We start from the raw sequence: 19625 nt of genomic DNA on the forward strand, positions 1-19625 counted from the left end.
CAAGCAAGGCAGCTACTAATACCATTTTTATAAATCTTTGGTTTGACTCGGCCGGGGTTCGAACCCCCGATATCCTGCATCTGAGGCTCTTGGATGATTTCCAAGAAAAGATGGATCAACTGAAGTTATTGCTAACCTCTTCCGATAATAATGTACATTTATTTGGATTCTTAGAAACAAAGTTGACAGAAAATCAGGGTGACAATTTCTAGTATATCAGTGGCTTTGACAAACCTTTTTATAGGGAAGAAAAGCAGGAGTAGGTGGACTTTTGTATGTGTTAAAACTGATACAGTTGTTACATGAAGGGAAGACTAAAAAACACTGGATATATAATCCATATGGCTACAGATTGTTGGATCACCCCAAAACATTTTTAATGCAATAAATCAAAGAGACAATCTAAAATACATATGAAATCAAGCTGAATATAAAATTTGGTGGAACAAAGTTAATGAAATGGTAAATCAAATGAGTATGCTATAAAAAGTCATAAATAAAGATATAAAAAACTCCAAAAGCTATTTAGTGAGTCTTTACAGTTTGGTGCAGGGATCTGTAAGAGTAAAACTGAAATTTTATCCTCATCATAAAGGTATTTACACTGATCTCAGCAATTTCTCAAAACATTCTAATGACTTTTCTTTAAATGGTTGAAAAACTTAAGGAACTTAAAATTTTCTCTGATCATCTGAAACTCAAAAAGGCATGTTCAATGAAAAACTCCTAATTGACATCAAGTTCAAAATTCTGAGTCCTGAATTTGGGTGAAAGTATATTCAAAACCTGGATGATTGAAAGGCCACAGTGCTTGATATCATTGGACCAAGGCTACTAAAGGCAGATACACCTACCATAATAGAGAGTATATGTTTTATCTGCAATCACAATATTACGTCTAATAAATTTCCATTGAGGCTTGGAAAACAGCCAAGGTAAATCCATTACAGAGAGCTGGAACAAAATATGTAAATAATTACAGACCTATCTCTATCCATTCTTTTTTATAAATTACTAGAAAAACAAGTTTCACTTTCTTTTACCCACTGTTTGAATGCTGTGTCTTATTTCTTATAATCAGTTTGGCTTTCAACACAATTGCTCATATGAAACTGCACTTATATTTATGATCAATAAATGGCTGAAAGCATTAGATAGCAGAGAAATGGTAGGCACCATTATAGTTGATATTTGTAAAGCTTTTGATCTCATAGACCATACAGTTTTTATGAAGAGCTGAAAATCTGTCAGTATAATGAAAACTCCCTAACCTGGTTTACTTCTTACTTAACTGACAGAGTGCAGAACATATTTTAAAATGGTCACCTTTTGAAAGTAAAAATAATAATTGTGGTGTACCACAGGGCTATTTCTTCAGACCTCAGTTATTTGTTTATTCATTCTATTTATTAAAGACCTATCCTTTCAAATCTGTACTTGAAAATAATGTACAAGATGCTCTTAACAGGCATAAGTTTTTTTCAAGAAAAACAGTTTGATTATAAATACAGAGAAAGTCCCTGCTATTTACAACAGAACATGAAAGCAAAGCAAGATAGCAACAAACTCCAAGTTTTTTTTTGACGACGTTAATCTTAATATGACCTATTGTGATAAAATTCTTGATGTACATGTTGATAACAATCTAACCTGGTCTTTTAAAATTACATATGTTTCAAGAAAAGGTTAATTCTTTGGATACTTAAGAAAATCAGAACATTCGTTCCTTTTCAATAGAAGGCCATCATTTATAAAAGTTATATCATCTATATTTAGACAATTATACATTTAATTTGGGGTAATGCCTCTAATTAAGACATAACACAACATGTAAGACCTCAAAAGAGGGCTTGTTATTTCTAAATCAATGTATAAAAAATGTATGGTACAATGAAATTAAAAAATTTACCATTGCATGAAATAATTTTCTTTAGACAAGTTCATAAAAAATGTAGCCACATTATAAGCATATTAAATTCACATGTTTAACATACATTTCAGAATATGTTTAACTCATTTTGAGTACTTGTTGAATCTGTGTTAAATATGTTTAGTACCACACTTGCATGTTAACGATAAGTATAATTATAATTGATATGTTTTACATTGTATATATGCAAAATAAGTTTTGATTCACATATGCATGGCTGGCCAATAAATAACCAGAGTTTTTAGATGTAAAACTTTTTGTATGTTAGATATAGGTTTCACATATGTGGTACATGAAAAAAAACGTCATTTGCTACTTTTCCTTTACAAAGGATGAATGCAGCTTTGTTTCCCTCCGAGATGTTGACAGAGTTTTGAATGTGATGAGCTGGTTCTATGCACAGAGCCAGGGGGAGAGAACTCTGTTTGACATGATGGATGAATTTCCTGACCAAGATGATAGCTCTGATACTGAAAATGAGGAGGGAGAGGAAGATGAGTCTATTTCACTGACTGTCCCACAGGTTTTTCAGGTGTTAAATTTTAAAGATTGGTCATGTGGGTTTTGTATTTGAAAAAAGAATTAGTAGGGTAGCCACTTTTCTCTGTGTGGTGTGTGTGTGTGTGTGTTGGGGATTGTGATATGGATTTTTAACATAGCTTTAACAATATTTCAGTCATATTTCTATGATGTCTGCAGTGTGATAGTTAATAGTGATGTCTAGCACTAGGACATCATTCTGCAGACATGTAGCATCATGTTCCACCCAGTCACATTATCCTGACACCAGGCCAACCAGTCCTAACACTAAACTCTAAATGCTGAGCACCTAGTGAGGCAGCTGCTATTGCCATTTTTATAAGTCTTTGTTATCACATGGCTGGGGTTCAAACCAGCGACCTCCAGTATCTGAGACAGACACTCTAACCACTAGGCCACCAGAGCAGTCACCTTTTCTGCAGTAATGACCTACGTAGAATATAAATTTATACATGCAGTTTATGACAGGAGTTAAAGTTATATGCAACAGCAATCAAATACAGTTTAGTCAGAGTTTATTTTCCTTTTCAATTTCAACTTTCTTTACATGTTATTGGCTAGAGACAACAAATCACAGTATCATACTGGAGGTTTGAAAGCTTGGTGTTTAAATACATTAACATTTTACGTAGCAGTAGTCATCATTTCATACTTTTGTTTGATATTAAATATTGCATAAAATATTTTTTTATTTGTAATCAACTTTAGAGATGCCCACTTTGTTGAAATTCAGTTCCAATTGGGAAAGAAAATTCAGTTCACTTATTTTTTTTCAGAAAAGATCATGGGTGAATTTCAGCTGGAATTTCATAGGTAGTAATGTAATTTCTGGTATTTATTATCATTATGTTAGTACCAAAGTTGATTGGAGAACATAATTTTCTTTTTCCAACTTTCTGATTGAAAATTTACACAAAAGTTAATGTTACTTTGCCATTTCATTGTATTGAAATAAAATCAAACAGAAAATGGCATGAAATCAATGTAAGGTGAAGTGACCTTTGTTTTTTGAGCATGTTTAGGCTCATGTGTGACTACTTTGCACCAATTATCTTGTGGAGCACACCCCCACCCCCACCCCACACACTATTCAGTATAATTCAGAAATTGTACAACTTGTCAATATTCACATCATTTGGTAAAGTAATAAAAGCAGAAGATAATTTGTGAATAAAGATTGAATTGCCAAGATTAAAGAAACCCATACCCTGAAAGAAACAAAAAAACCTGAATTTTTTAATTTATCTTTTTAGTTCTAGTGAAAGATACGTAATTCTGCAGACCTCAGATTAAAGATTTGCTTGTAAACCAAACTTAACTTTCAAAGTTTTTGGATGGTATTGATTATGGACAAGAGACTATGCTTATTAATTATGCCATTATCTTTAGAATGTTTATGACACTGCTGTAAAATATGTCAAATGTATAAAGTTTAGTAGATAGTTGTATAGGTTGTGTTCTTACAGTAATAGATAAACCTGTTTAGTGAAATCATAAACTGTTATGGTATGTAAGCTAGATGAGTGACATTTGTCCTTTTTTATATGCCTGCCATAATGCAGGGCATAACATTATATGATATCCATCTGTCTGTCCATCCATAAGTTATCCCTCTTTAGTTAACACACAACTCAAGTTCTCAACTATCTACCTTTTCCAGACTTTGGAAATTGCTTGCAGTTGTAGGTAAGAAGAAATCATAAAGATTTTGGGGTTCGAATGGGCAAAGGTCAAGGTCTTTGTGACTGAAAGTAGAAAAATTGTTTCTGCACAATAACATTGATTCTATGTACCAGACCTGAATTGAATATTGTGGATGGCTTAAAGTTCATGCAAGAAAGAACAGTATTAGTTTTGGTTTAAAAATGTCACTGGTTCAAGGTTAAAAACTTTATGAAATTTTTTTTATTTCCAAGCAATAACTTTTTTTCATCACAGACTTCAACTTAACTTTGTGGATAGTTTATACTTTCAATAAGGTAATCAACTTTATATTTTGCTTTAGTGTGGGGCACTTTCTGACTCTGCTACTTGTTCAAGTTAAAGTGTAATTGCCAAATATGTTGTTTCAGAACCAGTTCTTGGATGATATCACCAGATCTTTCATATTAGCCCTTGGAGTGTGCTACCATGCTTGTCTGAAAAAAAGGAAAGAGTACAGAGAATATATATGGCAGTATTTTGGACCTCCTCTTAAGGTACCAGATGGACCTGCTCAGATTGAAGCTGAAATTATTGGGTAAATAGAGGATGAATGTTTGCTTTGGTGTATCTTTTTTAGTTTTCTTTTGTTATTAAGAATGCTGGGAATTTAAAACGTATTCCCCATCATTCTTTTACTGGCATTTCATTAGCTGCGGTCATTAGATCTGTTTATGATACATACTTCTCTTAAAGGGCTATTCTGTTTAAATGTACTTTAAGTGGGCAGTATCTTTGTTGTGTTTTTATAGAAAAGAATTACAACTCTACAGAAAAAAAATCACAAAGACCCCATTCTTAACTGAAATGGAATTGTATTCCTAATCCCTGAAATAGATTTTAATGGAATAGCCCTAAGTAGTTGCCTTCCTTTGTTCAGGCATACTGTATTATAATTATGGTGACAATTGTCATTGAAGATAGCTCTGGTTGAAGATGATTTGTGTGGAGTACTAGACCTTACATTTTAATTCAGTCAAATCATTTGCCAATTTCTTTGTTCTGGGTTTGAAATTAATTGAACATAGTCTTTTCTCATAGTTTTATCTGCCATAAAGGTGACCTATATTAACCAGTCACCTTTCATAAATGGACAGTTTTTCTCAGACCCCAGTCCAAAATATTGAAAAATTGAATTAATGTTAATTAAGCAACTATCGTTCTGTAGAGGACATTTTTTCACGTCAGAGAGGTTGCTGCTTTAGGACAGCATGTTAAGTGAGAATGTTTAGCGGATATTAATTTTGGGCTATGAAGGATTTATCCTTCTTATGTATAAGGCATGATGTCTTTTCAGTTATTACAAACAGTTTGTATTTCTGATAATAGACACTTTTTCTATTTAGCTCTGTTGGACTCTTGTTCTTAATGTAAAGGGACATAACTAGGATTTGCAAACATAAGAGGAAATGATCATGTTTAGAATGGTTACCAAGCTTGATATTGTTTTGGACAGCTTCTGTGTAGACTCGTTTCATTTTTAAAAAACTCATTAAGGTAATTGCTTACATATTTTTGGTCAAAATGTTTTAAAATCAGTTCTTTGTTGAGAGATAAAAAAGAAAAGACTTAAATATTTAAACATTTTTTTACAAGTTTCAATCAATATTGGTAATTTATTGTAAAATTCTGAAAAACCCATTGTTGAAGCAATATATGCTTGGGACTCAGGGAAGGCATATTCAGCATGAATTAGTCACCAATAGATGTGATTTTGAAAAATTATTCTATCCATATGAAATCTTTAAGTAATCAGAGTACCCTGGAATGTGTTTTTTTATAAAAAAATGCATTTTCTGGGTACTACATATATTTAGAAGGAACAGTCCTAATGATAAAAGTTTCTTGCAAATAATGTTCATGCAATGGGTCCTGTTTAATGTATTGTATTTTCAAGTCTTTGATAAACGTTTGTTAATTCAACTGTTGAATTTATCTTAAATTTTCCAGGGCAGGGTTCTTATGGTCTTTGTAGGTCTTTGAGAGTTTGGGAAAAATGAGATAGCATTTTCAAGGCCTTGAAAATTTGGGAAAATTGAGTATATTACCCTGAGGTCATTAAAAGTCTTTGAAAATTGAAATAAATCCAAAAAATTAATTTCTTTCCATAATCACAAATAAAATTGTCCAAGGTTGTTAGATTTTGATGTATAATCTGACTATACCAACCCATTTGTTTGTACCCTCCTCACTGATTTCAATAATGGAAACCTTTAATGTGTGAAAAAGTGCAAGGAGCTTAGTCAATTCATTCATTAATTTATAATTCATAACCTGACTCTGAGTAGAGTGGCCCTAACACCATCATCATGGAAGTTTTAAATATAATAGAAATGCTCAAGATTTATTTCCAGTTTCCAGCTATTGGACAAGTCAGTTTTCAGCAAAGGAGTGTGTGCACTCTCATTGTTATGGTAATTTATGAAATTATCAGGCAGTTACCGAATAGGATGAACTACGTAATTATTTTGTCTGATGGAAATAAAGTAGCCCATAGTGTATGCAATATGGCACCATATTAGTATGGAAAGTCCATGAAGCATGAAAGGTGCAGGAGATGCCAGCATTAGTGCCATTCTGGTCACAGTCAGGTTATAAATTTTAAATCAGTGATTCAGTTGACTTAGTTCTGTGCACTTTTTATCACATTAAATGATTTTGTTATTGAAATCAGTAGGGAGTACAAATAAAGAGGGATGTATAGTCAGACTATAGTCGAGTTTTCCTGGTTTCTTTCTTTTGATGACCCATTCAGTTTCATTGCTGCTGCAATAACAAACGAGCATTTGTTTGGCCATCCAAAGTTGGTCTTGGCGGCGACTTCAATAACACATGCACTCTTCATCAAAGCAAGACGGTTTCACCCTTCATCAAAGGAAATCAGCACCATAACTATTTTCTGCGCGTTTTATGTTTCTAATTTCATGGTGTTTGTTTTTGTAATCATCTCATTATATATGTATTTAGGTGTTATCTAATGGTGTAAAGCGCTTAGAGCTTTTCAAGATTAGGCACTATACAAAGTCCTCATTATTATTATTATTATTATAATCACAAATACAATTGCCTAAGGTTGTTAGATGATTGAAGAGAAAAAACAGCAACTATAATAATGCATTGAAAGCAGTGCTGATGTCTGTTAAGAGAACAATTTATTTTGTATTAAATCTGATGCATAAGTTACATATTTATGAAATAACAATGAATGTTTACCTATCTTCCAGATCATTAGAAAGCAATTTTAGAAAATTATAGTTTGAATTCCATTATTAAACAATATTGTAGTATTTTGCATTCGTTGTTTTCTCATATAACCTGTATACAAAATGTTAGCAAAAAAGGTCTTGGAAATCTATGTTTGTTGTCTTTGAAATTTGAGAAAAGTCTTTGACTTCATCGTTCAGAGTTCAGTGTGAAGCCTGCAGGGACTTTGTATGTCCGATTTTGTTTACTGGCTTGCAATTCAATAGCATTTTTAGGTTTTGTAGTGCAATCTTCATTTGCCAGCCACCAAAAGGGTGAGATAATTTAAATTGTTGACCTAAACAGGCTGGTGAAGTCAGCTGTAATATATAGAAGAATGATGGGAGAAGAAACCTAAAGTTCATTTGATGTGAGAGGTGACTCCTTTAGGATGTTGTACTTGACATTATTTTCTCTTTCTCACAGATGCCAGGATGTTTTCTTAGATAATGTTCATCTGGATAAGAACATTGCTAGGAACACTGCCTTGAAGGAGAACGTGTTCATGATGGTGATTTGTACAGAGTTACGGATCCCTCTGTTCCTGGTGGGAAAACCAGGCAGCTCCAAATCTCTGGCCAAAACCATTGTAGCAGATGCCATGCAGGGGAATGCAGCTCATGAAGAGCTGTTTAGAGAATTCAAGCAAGTAAGTAGACAGATATTGTCACATGGCATGTTGGATGTAATATTCCATTAACATAAAATTAACCCTGGTCCTTGCTTTCCATTTGTGTAGAGTATATCCATTAAAATCACATTTTACAAGTCAGTAAGCCACAGTTTGTCTGTAAGAAACATCTTTGCAATTATTTGGTCTAGCAAATAGTACCTGGCAATGACTGCATTTTTTTCCAGTGTGAGACTAAGAATTTGTCTTCTGGAAATTAATATTTATGGAGTGGGCACATTTTTGCGTTCTATTACAGGATATACTTGTACTCACACTTACAAATTTTAAATTTTTTCTCGGTGTTGGCTGAATATAGGTGAACGTTAATTTGTTGAAATATGTTTATTACAAAAATTCCTTGCAGGTATTCTTAAAATAATGTACATAAGATGGTGTGATAGAAGTTTGTTTGCAGTTAACCCTTTACCACATGCAAGCGCCTTTGGACGCCTCAACTCCATTCGCATGGAAGCGCCTTTAGATGCCTCTATGCCATTCACATGGAAGCACCTTTTGACGCCTTTACTCCATTCGCATGGAAGTACCTTTTGATGCCTTGCTGTAAACATCGGCCATTTTTAGCGGGTTTTCATTGAACCACCTTCGGGAAAAACCCCCTATTAGATACCTCATTCATTGCTTTACATGACCATTACGTCAGATCATGTGGTCGCTATTTATGCTCTGGTCAAAATCTGCTATTTAAAGTAACTGTGTCATATTCTCCACTCTCCCAAATGAAGGGTTGCGGATTTTGTTCAGTACTTTTAACAATTATAATCCCAACTATGAAAGCTTCAATAACTTAGGTAAAGGCACTGATATTGATGTAGGTAGCAATTAGTTTTTATAAATTTTCAAATTTAGATGACTTAGTGATGTAGACGCAGATAAAGAACTTGTAAATAGTATGAGTATGAGAAATGGCAGCTACGGTTGGTCATGCAGTTTCACTGACTTGACGGTGAACAAGTTCTCTCAAGGTTTTATAGCACATAAAAAATTCTTATGTGAAAAATAATTACACAGCTATAACAATCGGACTTTACACTTAAATATTTCCATACATAATAGATGTGTACCAAAAATGTAAAATGGTTAAAATTGCTGTTAAACGTAACATACATTATACTGCATAACAGTTAATAGGCAAGCCTATGGGTATGGAGTCAAGTAGGTAACAGGTGTTCTATTTATAGCTCACTGCACTGTGTAACTTTGCTTCATGTGTATCAGAGGGCTAAAAAGCCATACACTTTATGAGGGGTAAAGGGTTAACTGTTCCAATTATCAGGGATGAGAATCTTACAATCTTTTCTTAAAACTTCAGATTTAAAATGATGATTTGACTCTGGGGTTAGATACTTTGGGGGGTTTTTTTTGCGTGTTTTGTTTATTTTTAGTAAAGGTCATTCCCATCCCAGAAGTTTATATGTTTTGTAAGTCTATAATTCTTTTATAATCATTGAAAACACAATTCCTTGGCATTCCAGGTCCAGATGGTGTCCTTCCAGTGTAGTCCCCTGTCAACCCCAGATGGAATCATGGGAACTTTCCGCCAGTGTGCACAGTTTCAAAAAGATAAGGATCTTGAAAGATTTGTGTCTGTGGTTGTTCTGGACGAGGTTGGGCTTGCAGAGGACAGTCCCAGAATGCCTCTGAAGACCTTACATCCTCTCCTGGAGGATGGTTGTCAAGGAGATGAGGAACCAGAACCATACAAAAAGGTCAGTCATTATTTTTAGTGCAAGACAGATACATCTCTGATGTGCCTTAGGTTCAGTTACATGTATATTACTTTAAACTATGTTATCTAATATCATTATCCCAGGATTTTCAACAGTTTTGTGCAGTAACATGAAATTTTACATGTATATTCCAATTTCAAGTTGAAATGAAAATGTTGTGGCACAGACATCCAGTATGTCTGCTATAGTGTCCATCTTGACAGTATTGTTAGCTCTACTCTTCCTGATCATATTGACATGGCATTTTCACGTAAAAGACTTGTTATATCTGATTGGTTCTAATGTTGAACTGACATCTTGAAAATTGTGTGGCTAAATCTCCTACACAAATAGTCCTATTGATTTGGGGTTTTCTACATGAGGAAGCCTTTGATCCTTATTGAAAACTACTTTGTCAATCTGAGATGCAATACAGCCTTCATTATGGACATTTTGAAAATCTTTTTACTACTACTTCTTAAGGATGGATGGTCATATTGTCATGAGTTTTTCGTAAATCAGACTTCTTATAATGCCTTGTTGGTCCTAAAATATAATGCTGATATGACATCCTATATGGCCCCCATGTCTGCCATCCTAAAAATCGTGTAGTTATTCCACCTGGATGCAAAGTCATATAGACATGTTGATTTCATTGACTGTATGGGTGTAAAGATAATAATCAGAGAAGGAATAAAATAGAAGACTTTGTTTCAGAACATCATTTTTGCCTTGTCATTGATTAGCTGTACCCATTCTCTTTGTCCTTAGATCTGACCATTTGCAATCTGTCTCATTTACTTAACTTCTCTTGGGACATTGGTAATGATCCACATGGTAGTGACCACTTTCCAGTATACATAAGAAGTGATATTTCTAAATCTCAAGCTCTCGGGCAGATATAGAAATAAACAAGGAGGAATGGGAAACGTTCTAACCACTCTGTGAATCAAATTTTCGTACAAAGTCTGATCGTTTTGACAATATAGTGGATTTAATACCATATTTACAAATTTACACAGATAATCCAGGTATACAAAAAACTCATGAATTCTTAAATGTGTCAGTGACGCACGGTTGGAAGATGCATGCAGTGATGACAACAGGGAAAACAAAGCATGGAAAACAAAGCAGTTCTTAAATGTTATAATGTGAATCCAACAACTGAAAATCTTAGGAAATGCTGTCTATACGGAGCTAAAGCGCTTTGTAATGATAGAGAGAGAGAAAGTGGAAAATATATATATGTCTATATCTCTTGATTGAAGTCTAACCTTTAAGTAAGTATGGAATGTGGTATGAAGTATCGTTTGCACAAAAAAAAGCAGCTGTTTCAGCACTTGAAGAAATCTGATGAAATTGTCACAAGTGTACCAGAAATCTCAAATACATTGGATGAAGCATTCTTGAAAAACTCTTGATAGAATTATTCTGAAAATGCCTGCCATGTCAAGTGCTCAAACACTATGGTGATCATTTTCCTGACTTGTTAAGTAAGCTCTCAAAATGATGATATAAAATAACTTATGGTCTCCTGGTATATGGTATTCTGTTTAAATCCCTTTCTTTAACTCAAGCTATTATGGTTAAGAAAAATGTTATGTGCCAGAATTCTGAAAAATACTAACAATATGTTTTAAAAATAGCATGCAACTGTAAGAAACAAAATTAAGTTGATGTTCATTCTTTTTTTCTTTCTTCTTTCTTTTTTTAAAACTTTTAAATCTATTTCTTGTGAACCATTTGTTTGTACAATACATTGACATTATATGTTGGAATTGCAGGTTGCCTTTATTGGAATCTCCAACTGGGCCCTTGATCCTGCCAAGATGAACCGTGGTATCTTGGTACAGCGAGAAGTTCCGGATCTTCAAGAACTGGAAAATAGTGCAGAGTGAGTAAGATGCATTCAGAAAGTATGTGGATCATAAAACCATTATTACTATATTGAAAATTATATATGTACATGTTTTAAAAGGTACACACAGCTCTTTTTGAGTAGAAACTGATAAAATATTAAATAATAGTCACATCTTGATCCCATCATATCATCTGGGAGGAAACTAGTTGCTAAAACTTGCTTTGAGCATCATGTTTTTTTAAAACTCATGACGGTCATCATGCATGCCTCATCACTCTTTACCCCTTTACTTTGAGAATTAAATCAGTCTCATGCTCATCTTACATGCATTTTATTCAGCATGACTATCTTTGGATAGAGAATGCACCTCCAAACTGAAAAATTTATAACATTGCCAAAAGGAGCTATTTCTTCCATAATGGTGCTCATACATGTGATAGAAACATATTTTTTAACACAGATGTATGCATGTTCTGATGCAATTTTTCCTCATGAAATATACCTCTGTGATATTTTTATGAGGATACAGTCTGGGTATTACAGTGTTGTATTGGGATAAAATTGATGCATATTTGTGACAGCCTGGTTCACAATCTTTTCGGCTTTGAGTTATTTGTGTTGAAAAATATCCATAGTGCAAAAATTAATTCATAATGCAGAATTTTATTTCAGAATCGATCAATAATATCCTGTTGTGTTTTGATATTTTGGAAATCCCAAGCTAATAATAGCACTTACGAAAAGTAAAATGTTACGTATGATTTCATTAGTCAGTATCCTTCTCAAATCTCCTTTGTGTTTCGGACAAAATGCCTCACAATCAAGGTGAGATCTCTGATCAGCTTGTGTTTCAACCCGGAATGGTTTAATGGAAGACTTGACTAGCAGTTTGCATACATATGAACCTCACAGCCAAGAGAGTTTTCCTCATGAGATGATTGATGTCTGCTCTCCTTGACATCACTCATTGAAATCTCCCACATACTCAAAATTATTATTAAAGAAATTATGAATAACAGAAATGCTTCTGGCATTTTTTGTACACCTTGCTTTCAGTTGAGTATATTTGCAATAAAGACTTCCTCTGATTACATTACCTGATTACTGTAAGCTGGCTTTTCTGTCGGTGAGCATGACGCTTTAATTGTTAATTCAACGGACAATAACCTAAAATTAATGATTGGATTATTTACTATGTATGATCATTGGTAATTCAGAAAGGATTAAAAGTGTTGATGGATTATGGTTGGATTACCAAAGAGCTCAAGTAGCATTAAACAACGAATATTACTTGGATTGTTTCAGGAGGGTTGGTTTGGTTTTGTTGTTTAAAGTTTGTCAGGATGGATTGTACTATGTGTGACCAAAAGTAATTTTGAAGGGAATAAAGAAGTAATGGATTAGGGTTGGATTAATCATTTCTAAAGAGCTAAACTAGTATAAAACACTTTAGCTTTGGTATTTAAAAATTTTTCCATTAACTGTGCATAATTATCCAGTGCTAAAAAAGCACAAAATCTAAATAAATAAAAATGAAATTCACTAATTTATGCAAATGGCAAATGTCATTAGTTCCAGTTGAGGTTAAAATGACATGAATATTCATTATACCATTCCTGTAACGTCAGTTTTAAGAAGAGCTTCACAAATTCAACCCCAGATAATACCAATATTGAGCAGTTCAGGCAGTCACAACCTAAATCTACCCACAGGCAGGAAAATTCATACCCAGGGTAGGTGTTTTGAAGATGTTCTTGCATCTCTCTGTTTAGAGAGATTTCAAAGAGGACAGCTCATAATAATAATAAGATGAATGAATAATGAAAATTTTCAAAATGTGCAGATAAATCTTATGTTTGCAGGTGGCTGATATCACAAAATTCTATATATAGCTAGCTGAAATGAATCTAATTATCAGTCTACAGTTTTACATAAAACTAGTGGCATTGACCTTGCCTGAAGAAGTACAAAGAAAGTTTTTAGTATGCCAAGTGATGAAAAATTAGTATTAAGCTTTTTCTTAGTGGAATCCAAGGTTCTAAGTCATTGATTAAACTAGAAAAGTCTTTAAGTGTATTCATGTAGTTAATTAAATAACCAGAGGCTTGTAAGACTGACTTATTCTTTTGATTTTTGTTTTTATTTTTGTGAAAACTTTTATATTCTAAATAAAGATAAATCTTGAACTTTATCTAGTCTTTATGAAATTTTACTTTTAACATAAACTTTTTTTCAATTGTTATTCACCATTTTAAAAGAACAAGGCATAACATTATGAAAAGCGATATACATGTAAGCAGATGTCTTTGTCCCTTGTCTGGTCTTGGGCAGTCACATTCTAATAATCATTCCTTTCCAGAGGCGTTTGAGCAGTCTCATTCTGTTACTCATTCCTTTCCAGAGGTATTTGAGCAGTCTCATTCTATTGATCATTCCTTTCCAGAGGTATCTGAGTAGTCTCATTTGATTAATCATTCCTTTCCAGAGGTATTTGAGCAGTCTTATTCTATTGATCATTCCTTTCCAGAGGTATTCAAGCAGTCTCATTTGATTAATCATTCCTTTCCAGAGTTATTTGAGCAGTCTCATTCTAATAATCATTCCTTTCCAGAGGTATTTGAGCAGTCTCATTTTATTAATGATTCCTTTCCAGAGGTATTTGAGCATGTGTCTGTGTGTGATTTGGAGTTTTAATGTAGTTTTAAAAAGAAAATCAGTCATGTCACTACAATGTTTGCAGTGTTACAGTTTATAGTGATGTCCGTCTATTAATCATTCCTTTCCAGAGATATTTCAGTGGTTTTATTCGATTAATCATTCCTTTCCAGAGGTATTTCAGCAGTCTCATTCTATTTATCATTCCTTTCCAGAGATATTTGAGCAGTCTCATTCGATTAATCATTCCTTTCCAGAGGCATTTCAGCAGTCTCATTCGATTAATCATTCCTTTCCAGAAGTATTTGAGCAGTCTCATTTGATTAATCATTCCTTTCCAGAAGTATTTGAGCAGTCTCATTCTGTTGATCATTCCTTTCCAGAGGTATTTGAGCAGTCTCATTCTAATAATCATTCCTTTCCAGAGGTATTTGAGCAGTCTCATTCTATTAATCATTCCTTTCCAGGGGTATTTGAGCAGTCTCATTTGAATAATCATTCCTTTCCAGAGGTATCTGAGCAGTCTCATTCTATTAATCATTCCTTTCCAGGGGTATTTGTTCATCGGATGCAACAACCTTGAACCTGATGAAGCCCTTGATCAAACCACTGGCAGAATCCTACCTACAACTCTTCACAAAAGCATCAAAAGACTTGAGAGAATTCTATGGACTGAGAGATTTTTACAGGTACAGTGTTCCCTCACTTTGAAGTCTTCCAGTATAACACTATAGTTTCATTATACAGGTATGAGCTTTGATACCATAAAATTAGCTTTATTTACTTCTGCCATTTCTACTTGTTTTATTTAACTTGATTTTTATTCTTGTCTGATGAAGACCATTTATAACATACTTTCACATCATATAATAGTACCCTGTTTTTAGTACAATTTGTGTACAGCATGCTGCATTATGCTTCTAATATAACTCAGTACAAGCTTGATGGTTTCAACTATAACTTGGTTTCATCTATAACATGGTTTCATCTATAAGCATGGTTTCAGCTATAACTTTGTTTCATCTATAACATGGTTTCATCTATAAACATGGTTTCAGCTATAACCATGGTTTCAGCTATAACTTGGTTTCATCTATAACATGGTTTCATCTATAAACATGGTTCACTTTTGTGACTTTTATAAAAAGTGTTACAATGAGAAGGCCGGGATATGCAGCCTTTTATTCATTGATCTTTTCCCTGCAACAGAACTGACAGCAATGTAAAGTACATCTAACATGAGCAGAGATCAAATACAGTTGCCGCCTAGGTACAGGAAGAGTACATGCACTTAAAAAAAAAAATCTTATTTGTTGGGAATGGAGCAGTTGTTATACTTGCAAAGAAAATTAGACAGCATGCAAAATGGTCATTCTTGGGATTTAACCTAATGGAGACTATATGGATATAACTATAATGAATATTTAAACCCTGAAGAAGTATGGTATGTATTTTGATAGTTTGCATTTACTGTTCATTTATTAATGTTTTTTCTTTTTGACAAAAGCTTCAGCAACACAATGTCCATAAGGTAAAAGAAAAGCAAACAAAAAAAACACAAAGAGCTGAACTCTCTCTCTCTCTCATATATCGGAACATATTTTATTTTGATCATGAGGTGCAAAAAGAAAAATGGGATGGAATACATATGCATCCTTCTCTCTGTATCTCTCTTGACACCCCCAATACCCCGCAAAAAAAACAAACAAACAAACTGGAAAAAAGCATTTTAGTATTGATGATGCAGTTTCCCTATTGCTGGTAATCTATACAGTGATACTCTTAATATTTATGAAACCAGAAGTTATTATAACTTAATTCCACACAGCATCACGATTTTTATCCTTTCTGTAACTCAATCAATTTTTGGGTCAGTGTCATTATATGTAGCAAAAAGTACAAAATACATTTAAAATACTTCATATGAAACAAATTAGGTACTTTGAGTTACATTTAATGATCCTGACTGGAAATGTTACTGAGTTACAGATAGGATAAAATTCATGATGCGGTGTGGAATGAAGTGAAAAACACAATCTGGGGTGTTGATCTGGCCTCGTCTTATACTCAGCATTGACTTGTATAAGAATGGAGGATGGACAATTTGACAAATTTGCTGATTCGACTTATACTCCGCATTGGCTTATAGGCTGGCAAATATAGTACTTGAAATATTGAATGCTGTCTTTGTATACTGTTATTCTACTTGCTGTCTTCACTGCTTTGTTGCAGATTTAATTTCATTAATTCCATTAATTTTTCTTTCTTTGCTGATAATTATTCAGCAGGATACTTAAACATATAATAATATCTCACATCAAATATTCCAACAGTTTATCCTTTGTTCTTTTGCATATACGTAAATCAGATTCATGCTACAGTGATTTAGATGTATATACATTGCAGATTTAATGTGAAATACATGTGTGACATTAAGTCATGATTAATATTTTCATTATTGAATTCTTTTTTAAAATAAATATTGTGTACATGTATAGAATGTTATATACCCCTGAACACCTCATGTGAGATTAAGTAAAATTTAGCTAAATGAGTTGTACCTGATGAAAATAAAGAATTATTATTATTGTTTTTATTATTATTATTAGTATTATTATTATTATTATTATTATTATTTGATTTGCTTCTGTTTGAGAATGCCCTCTTCTTGGACTCAAGTTTGGAGTTTATCACTTTCCGCGACTTACTTTACTGTTGTTTCTTTTTATTGTTATTTATGATATTAATACCGCATACCTTTGATGGAAAGGAGAGTAATGGACATTGTAACCATACATTTAATTTTTGTTGTTGTGTGTTATTTCAGTTTGATCAAAATGATCTACTCATTTTGTGAGAAGTCCAAAAAAGTCCCAACATGGTACCAGCTTCTTCACGCCATTAAGCGGAACTTTGGGGGACTGAATACCGTAAATCCAGTGGAGACATTCACTAAGAGACTGTCAACTCTAGTAAACAAAAATTCACAGGTAGATTAATATAATCTATTGATCTGCACTGAGCAGAAAACAAATGGTGAGCTGGACTGGGTTTTCCTTATAAAAGTGCCATGTAGTTACCCCAGTTATCAATTCTCTTGCCCATTTGTTACTCAGATAAAAAAGTATTTGGTCTGTAATCCATTCACTAATTGCCTTAATTGTCCATTTAAACATTCTGACATCATTAATTTAAAGTGCCTCAGAACATATTATGACACAATTAAGCCATATCACTTTACATGTGACTTGATATAACTTACCTGGAACAACTAGATGGAGACAAGAAATGAATGTGATTATTAGCATAGCTTGATTCTGCTGTAAATAAAGTGATTTGTGTTATCTGTTACTTTATAGCTTTGATGCCATCATTAAGTACAATTTGTTGAAAGTCATTTAAAATTTATCCTTTTTATTGAATAGTCTGTTTAGTCTGACATTTTCAGTTACAATTAAGAGATTGCTGGATTATCAAGTTAGACTAGAGTGCATTTGAACAAAAAATAGTTCTCATTATACAGACACTTTCCCTGTCAATCACATTTTCTATACTTGGATTTTGTATGACTGGTAATATTAAAATACATCCTGGACTTGTTTTTTTGAGTTCCTCTTATAATAATTGCTTTTTTGTTTTGACAGCAAGTTTGTAAACTTTATCATTAATTTTGATTTTTCTTTCCTCAACTGTCAAATTATGTAGTAATTAGGAATAGTTACAAATTCTAATTCATTATATTCTATCATAATTGCTCAAATAAAGTCCAGAAACAGAGACTGTTGTAGAACTTAAAATTTGAACAAAGGGGCTTGCAAAAGGATGTATGATTTTCACATAATTTGGTGTCTTTTGGCATGATATTTTGGAAATTAGTGTGATAAGCAATGTCGTGTTTCCTGGAATAGAAAATGAATGTGCTTATTGAAAATTGGTGTGGAAAATGGAAGCTTCATCATTATATGTTGAGTCTGTGCATGAGTCATGCATGTTTGAAATGCTGGCAGAATTCTAAAAAGCTGACATTCTTTTCTCCTCAAACAACTTTTGGTTCAATGCTATTATATCGAAAGTTTCGTTATTGAAATCGTGGTCTAGTCAGTGCAATCTTTCTTATCCAGCTGTTCTTTCATACATTATTGTTCAATGCTTGTGGATTAATTGTAATAAAAATTCAATGGAGTATGTTTTAATTTTCAGCCACGGTCCAGTGACCCTGACTGCTCCCCTACAGGCCTCATTCATGCTTGTCTCTTTGATGTCAATAAATCTCAATGGTAAGTGGGTATTTAGTATAGTGAGAAAGTTTGGCCTAAAATTTAAATACATTGCAGTACCCACCATAGAGATTATTTGGAAGTCTGTACAGTGCCAGAAATTCTTTATTACCAGTACATTTGCTAGAGATATTTATTGTTATCATCCCATAAATCTGGCATGTACTTTTATGTGATGAGTATTCATGCAATATGTGATGGTTCACTCATATTATTTAGATTTTTGACCTTTAAATAATTTTGCCTGCTTTCATTATCTTTAATTAAAATTGATAGGCTTGGCAAATTGAATGCTTACATTGCAGTGAGAGTCGTTACCTGTTGCTGCTGACAGAGAATTACGGCGCCCTGACAATCCTTCAACAACAGATTCTAAACATTCAGGATGCTATCATCATTTTTGGCAGCAGCTTTCCAAGTGATCAAGAGTATACCCAGGTAAAAATTGCTTACTTGACTTCCCAGGAGTATACCCCTGTAACAGTTGCTTTCTTGATTTCTACGTCTTTATTATCGATAATTGACAGGAGTATACCCAGGTACAAATTGCTTAAATGGTTATCCAGTGACCAGGAGTATACCAGGAAAATACTGCTAAGATTTACCAGTGACCAATAAATATTATTTTCCTGGTTTCTACATTTTTTTAGTATTAATTGTTGTCAGGAGTTTAACCAGGTAAATGTGACTGAAATGATTTATGTGGTTTGTCTTAAGAAAACTAGAATTTCCTATCTTCTGTTTTATGTCAAACTGTGTTAATATCAAATATTTGTTCTTTCTTCCAAATTTGTTTGTCTTTTAAGTGAAGGCTGAGAATATGAATAGAGAAAGGATTTTTTTTAAAAAATGCTTTGTTTGCTGTAATAAGCAGTCAAAGTATAAAAATGGTTTCAAGCAACTACTTCCATGTTTAGAGAAAATTAAATTCTTAAGATCATGCTTCGTTTTTATCAGGCCCCAGCACATATTCTAAGTTAGTTGTCATTGGTCCTGTAAAGAAAAAAAAGATCCTATC

At 33.3% G+C, this 19625-nt stretch overlaps 1 protein-coding gene across 4 annotated transcripts in view; it reads left to right on the forward strand.

The window, feature by feature from the left end:
• LOC149786011 (E3 ubiquitin-protein ligase rnf213-alpha-like) overlaps nt 1–19625 on the forward strand; it is a 353460-nt gene that overhangs the window by 191014 nt on the left and 142821 nt on the right. For all 4 annotated transcript variants that reach the window (XM_089976308.1, XM_089976310.1, XM_089976309.1 and 1 more), the window contains exons 42-50: nt 2262–2462; nt 4543–4709; nt 7841–8063; nt 9581–9814; nt 11599–11708; nt 14882–15019; nt 17158–17320; nt 18531–18607; nt 18913–19045. In XM_089976308.1, coding sequence (XP_089832434.1) covers nt 2262–2462; nt 4543–4709; nt 7841–8063; nt 9581–9814; nt 11599–11708; nt 14882–15019; nt 17158–17320; nt 18531–18607; nt 18913–19045 — 1446 coding nt within the window. The remainder of the gene's footprint in view (nt 1–2261; nt 2463–4542; nt 4710–7840; nt 8064–9580; nt 9815–11598; nt 11709–14881; nt 15020–17157; nt 17321–18530; nt 18608–18912; nt 19046–19625) is intronic.

Source organism: Sinohyriopsis cumingii, chromosome 12, assembly GCF_028554795.1.
Source record: "Sinohyriopsis cumingii isolate HCF-2022 chromosome 12, ASM2855479v2, whole genome shotgun sequence".
In the NCBI taxonomy this organism is placed as follows: Eukaryota; Metazoa; Mollusca; class Bivalvia; order Unionida; family Unionidae; genus Sinohyriopsis; species Sinohyriopsis cumingii.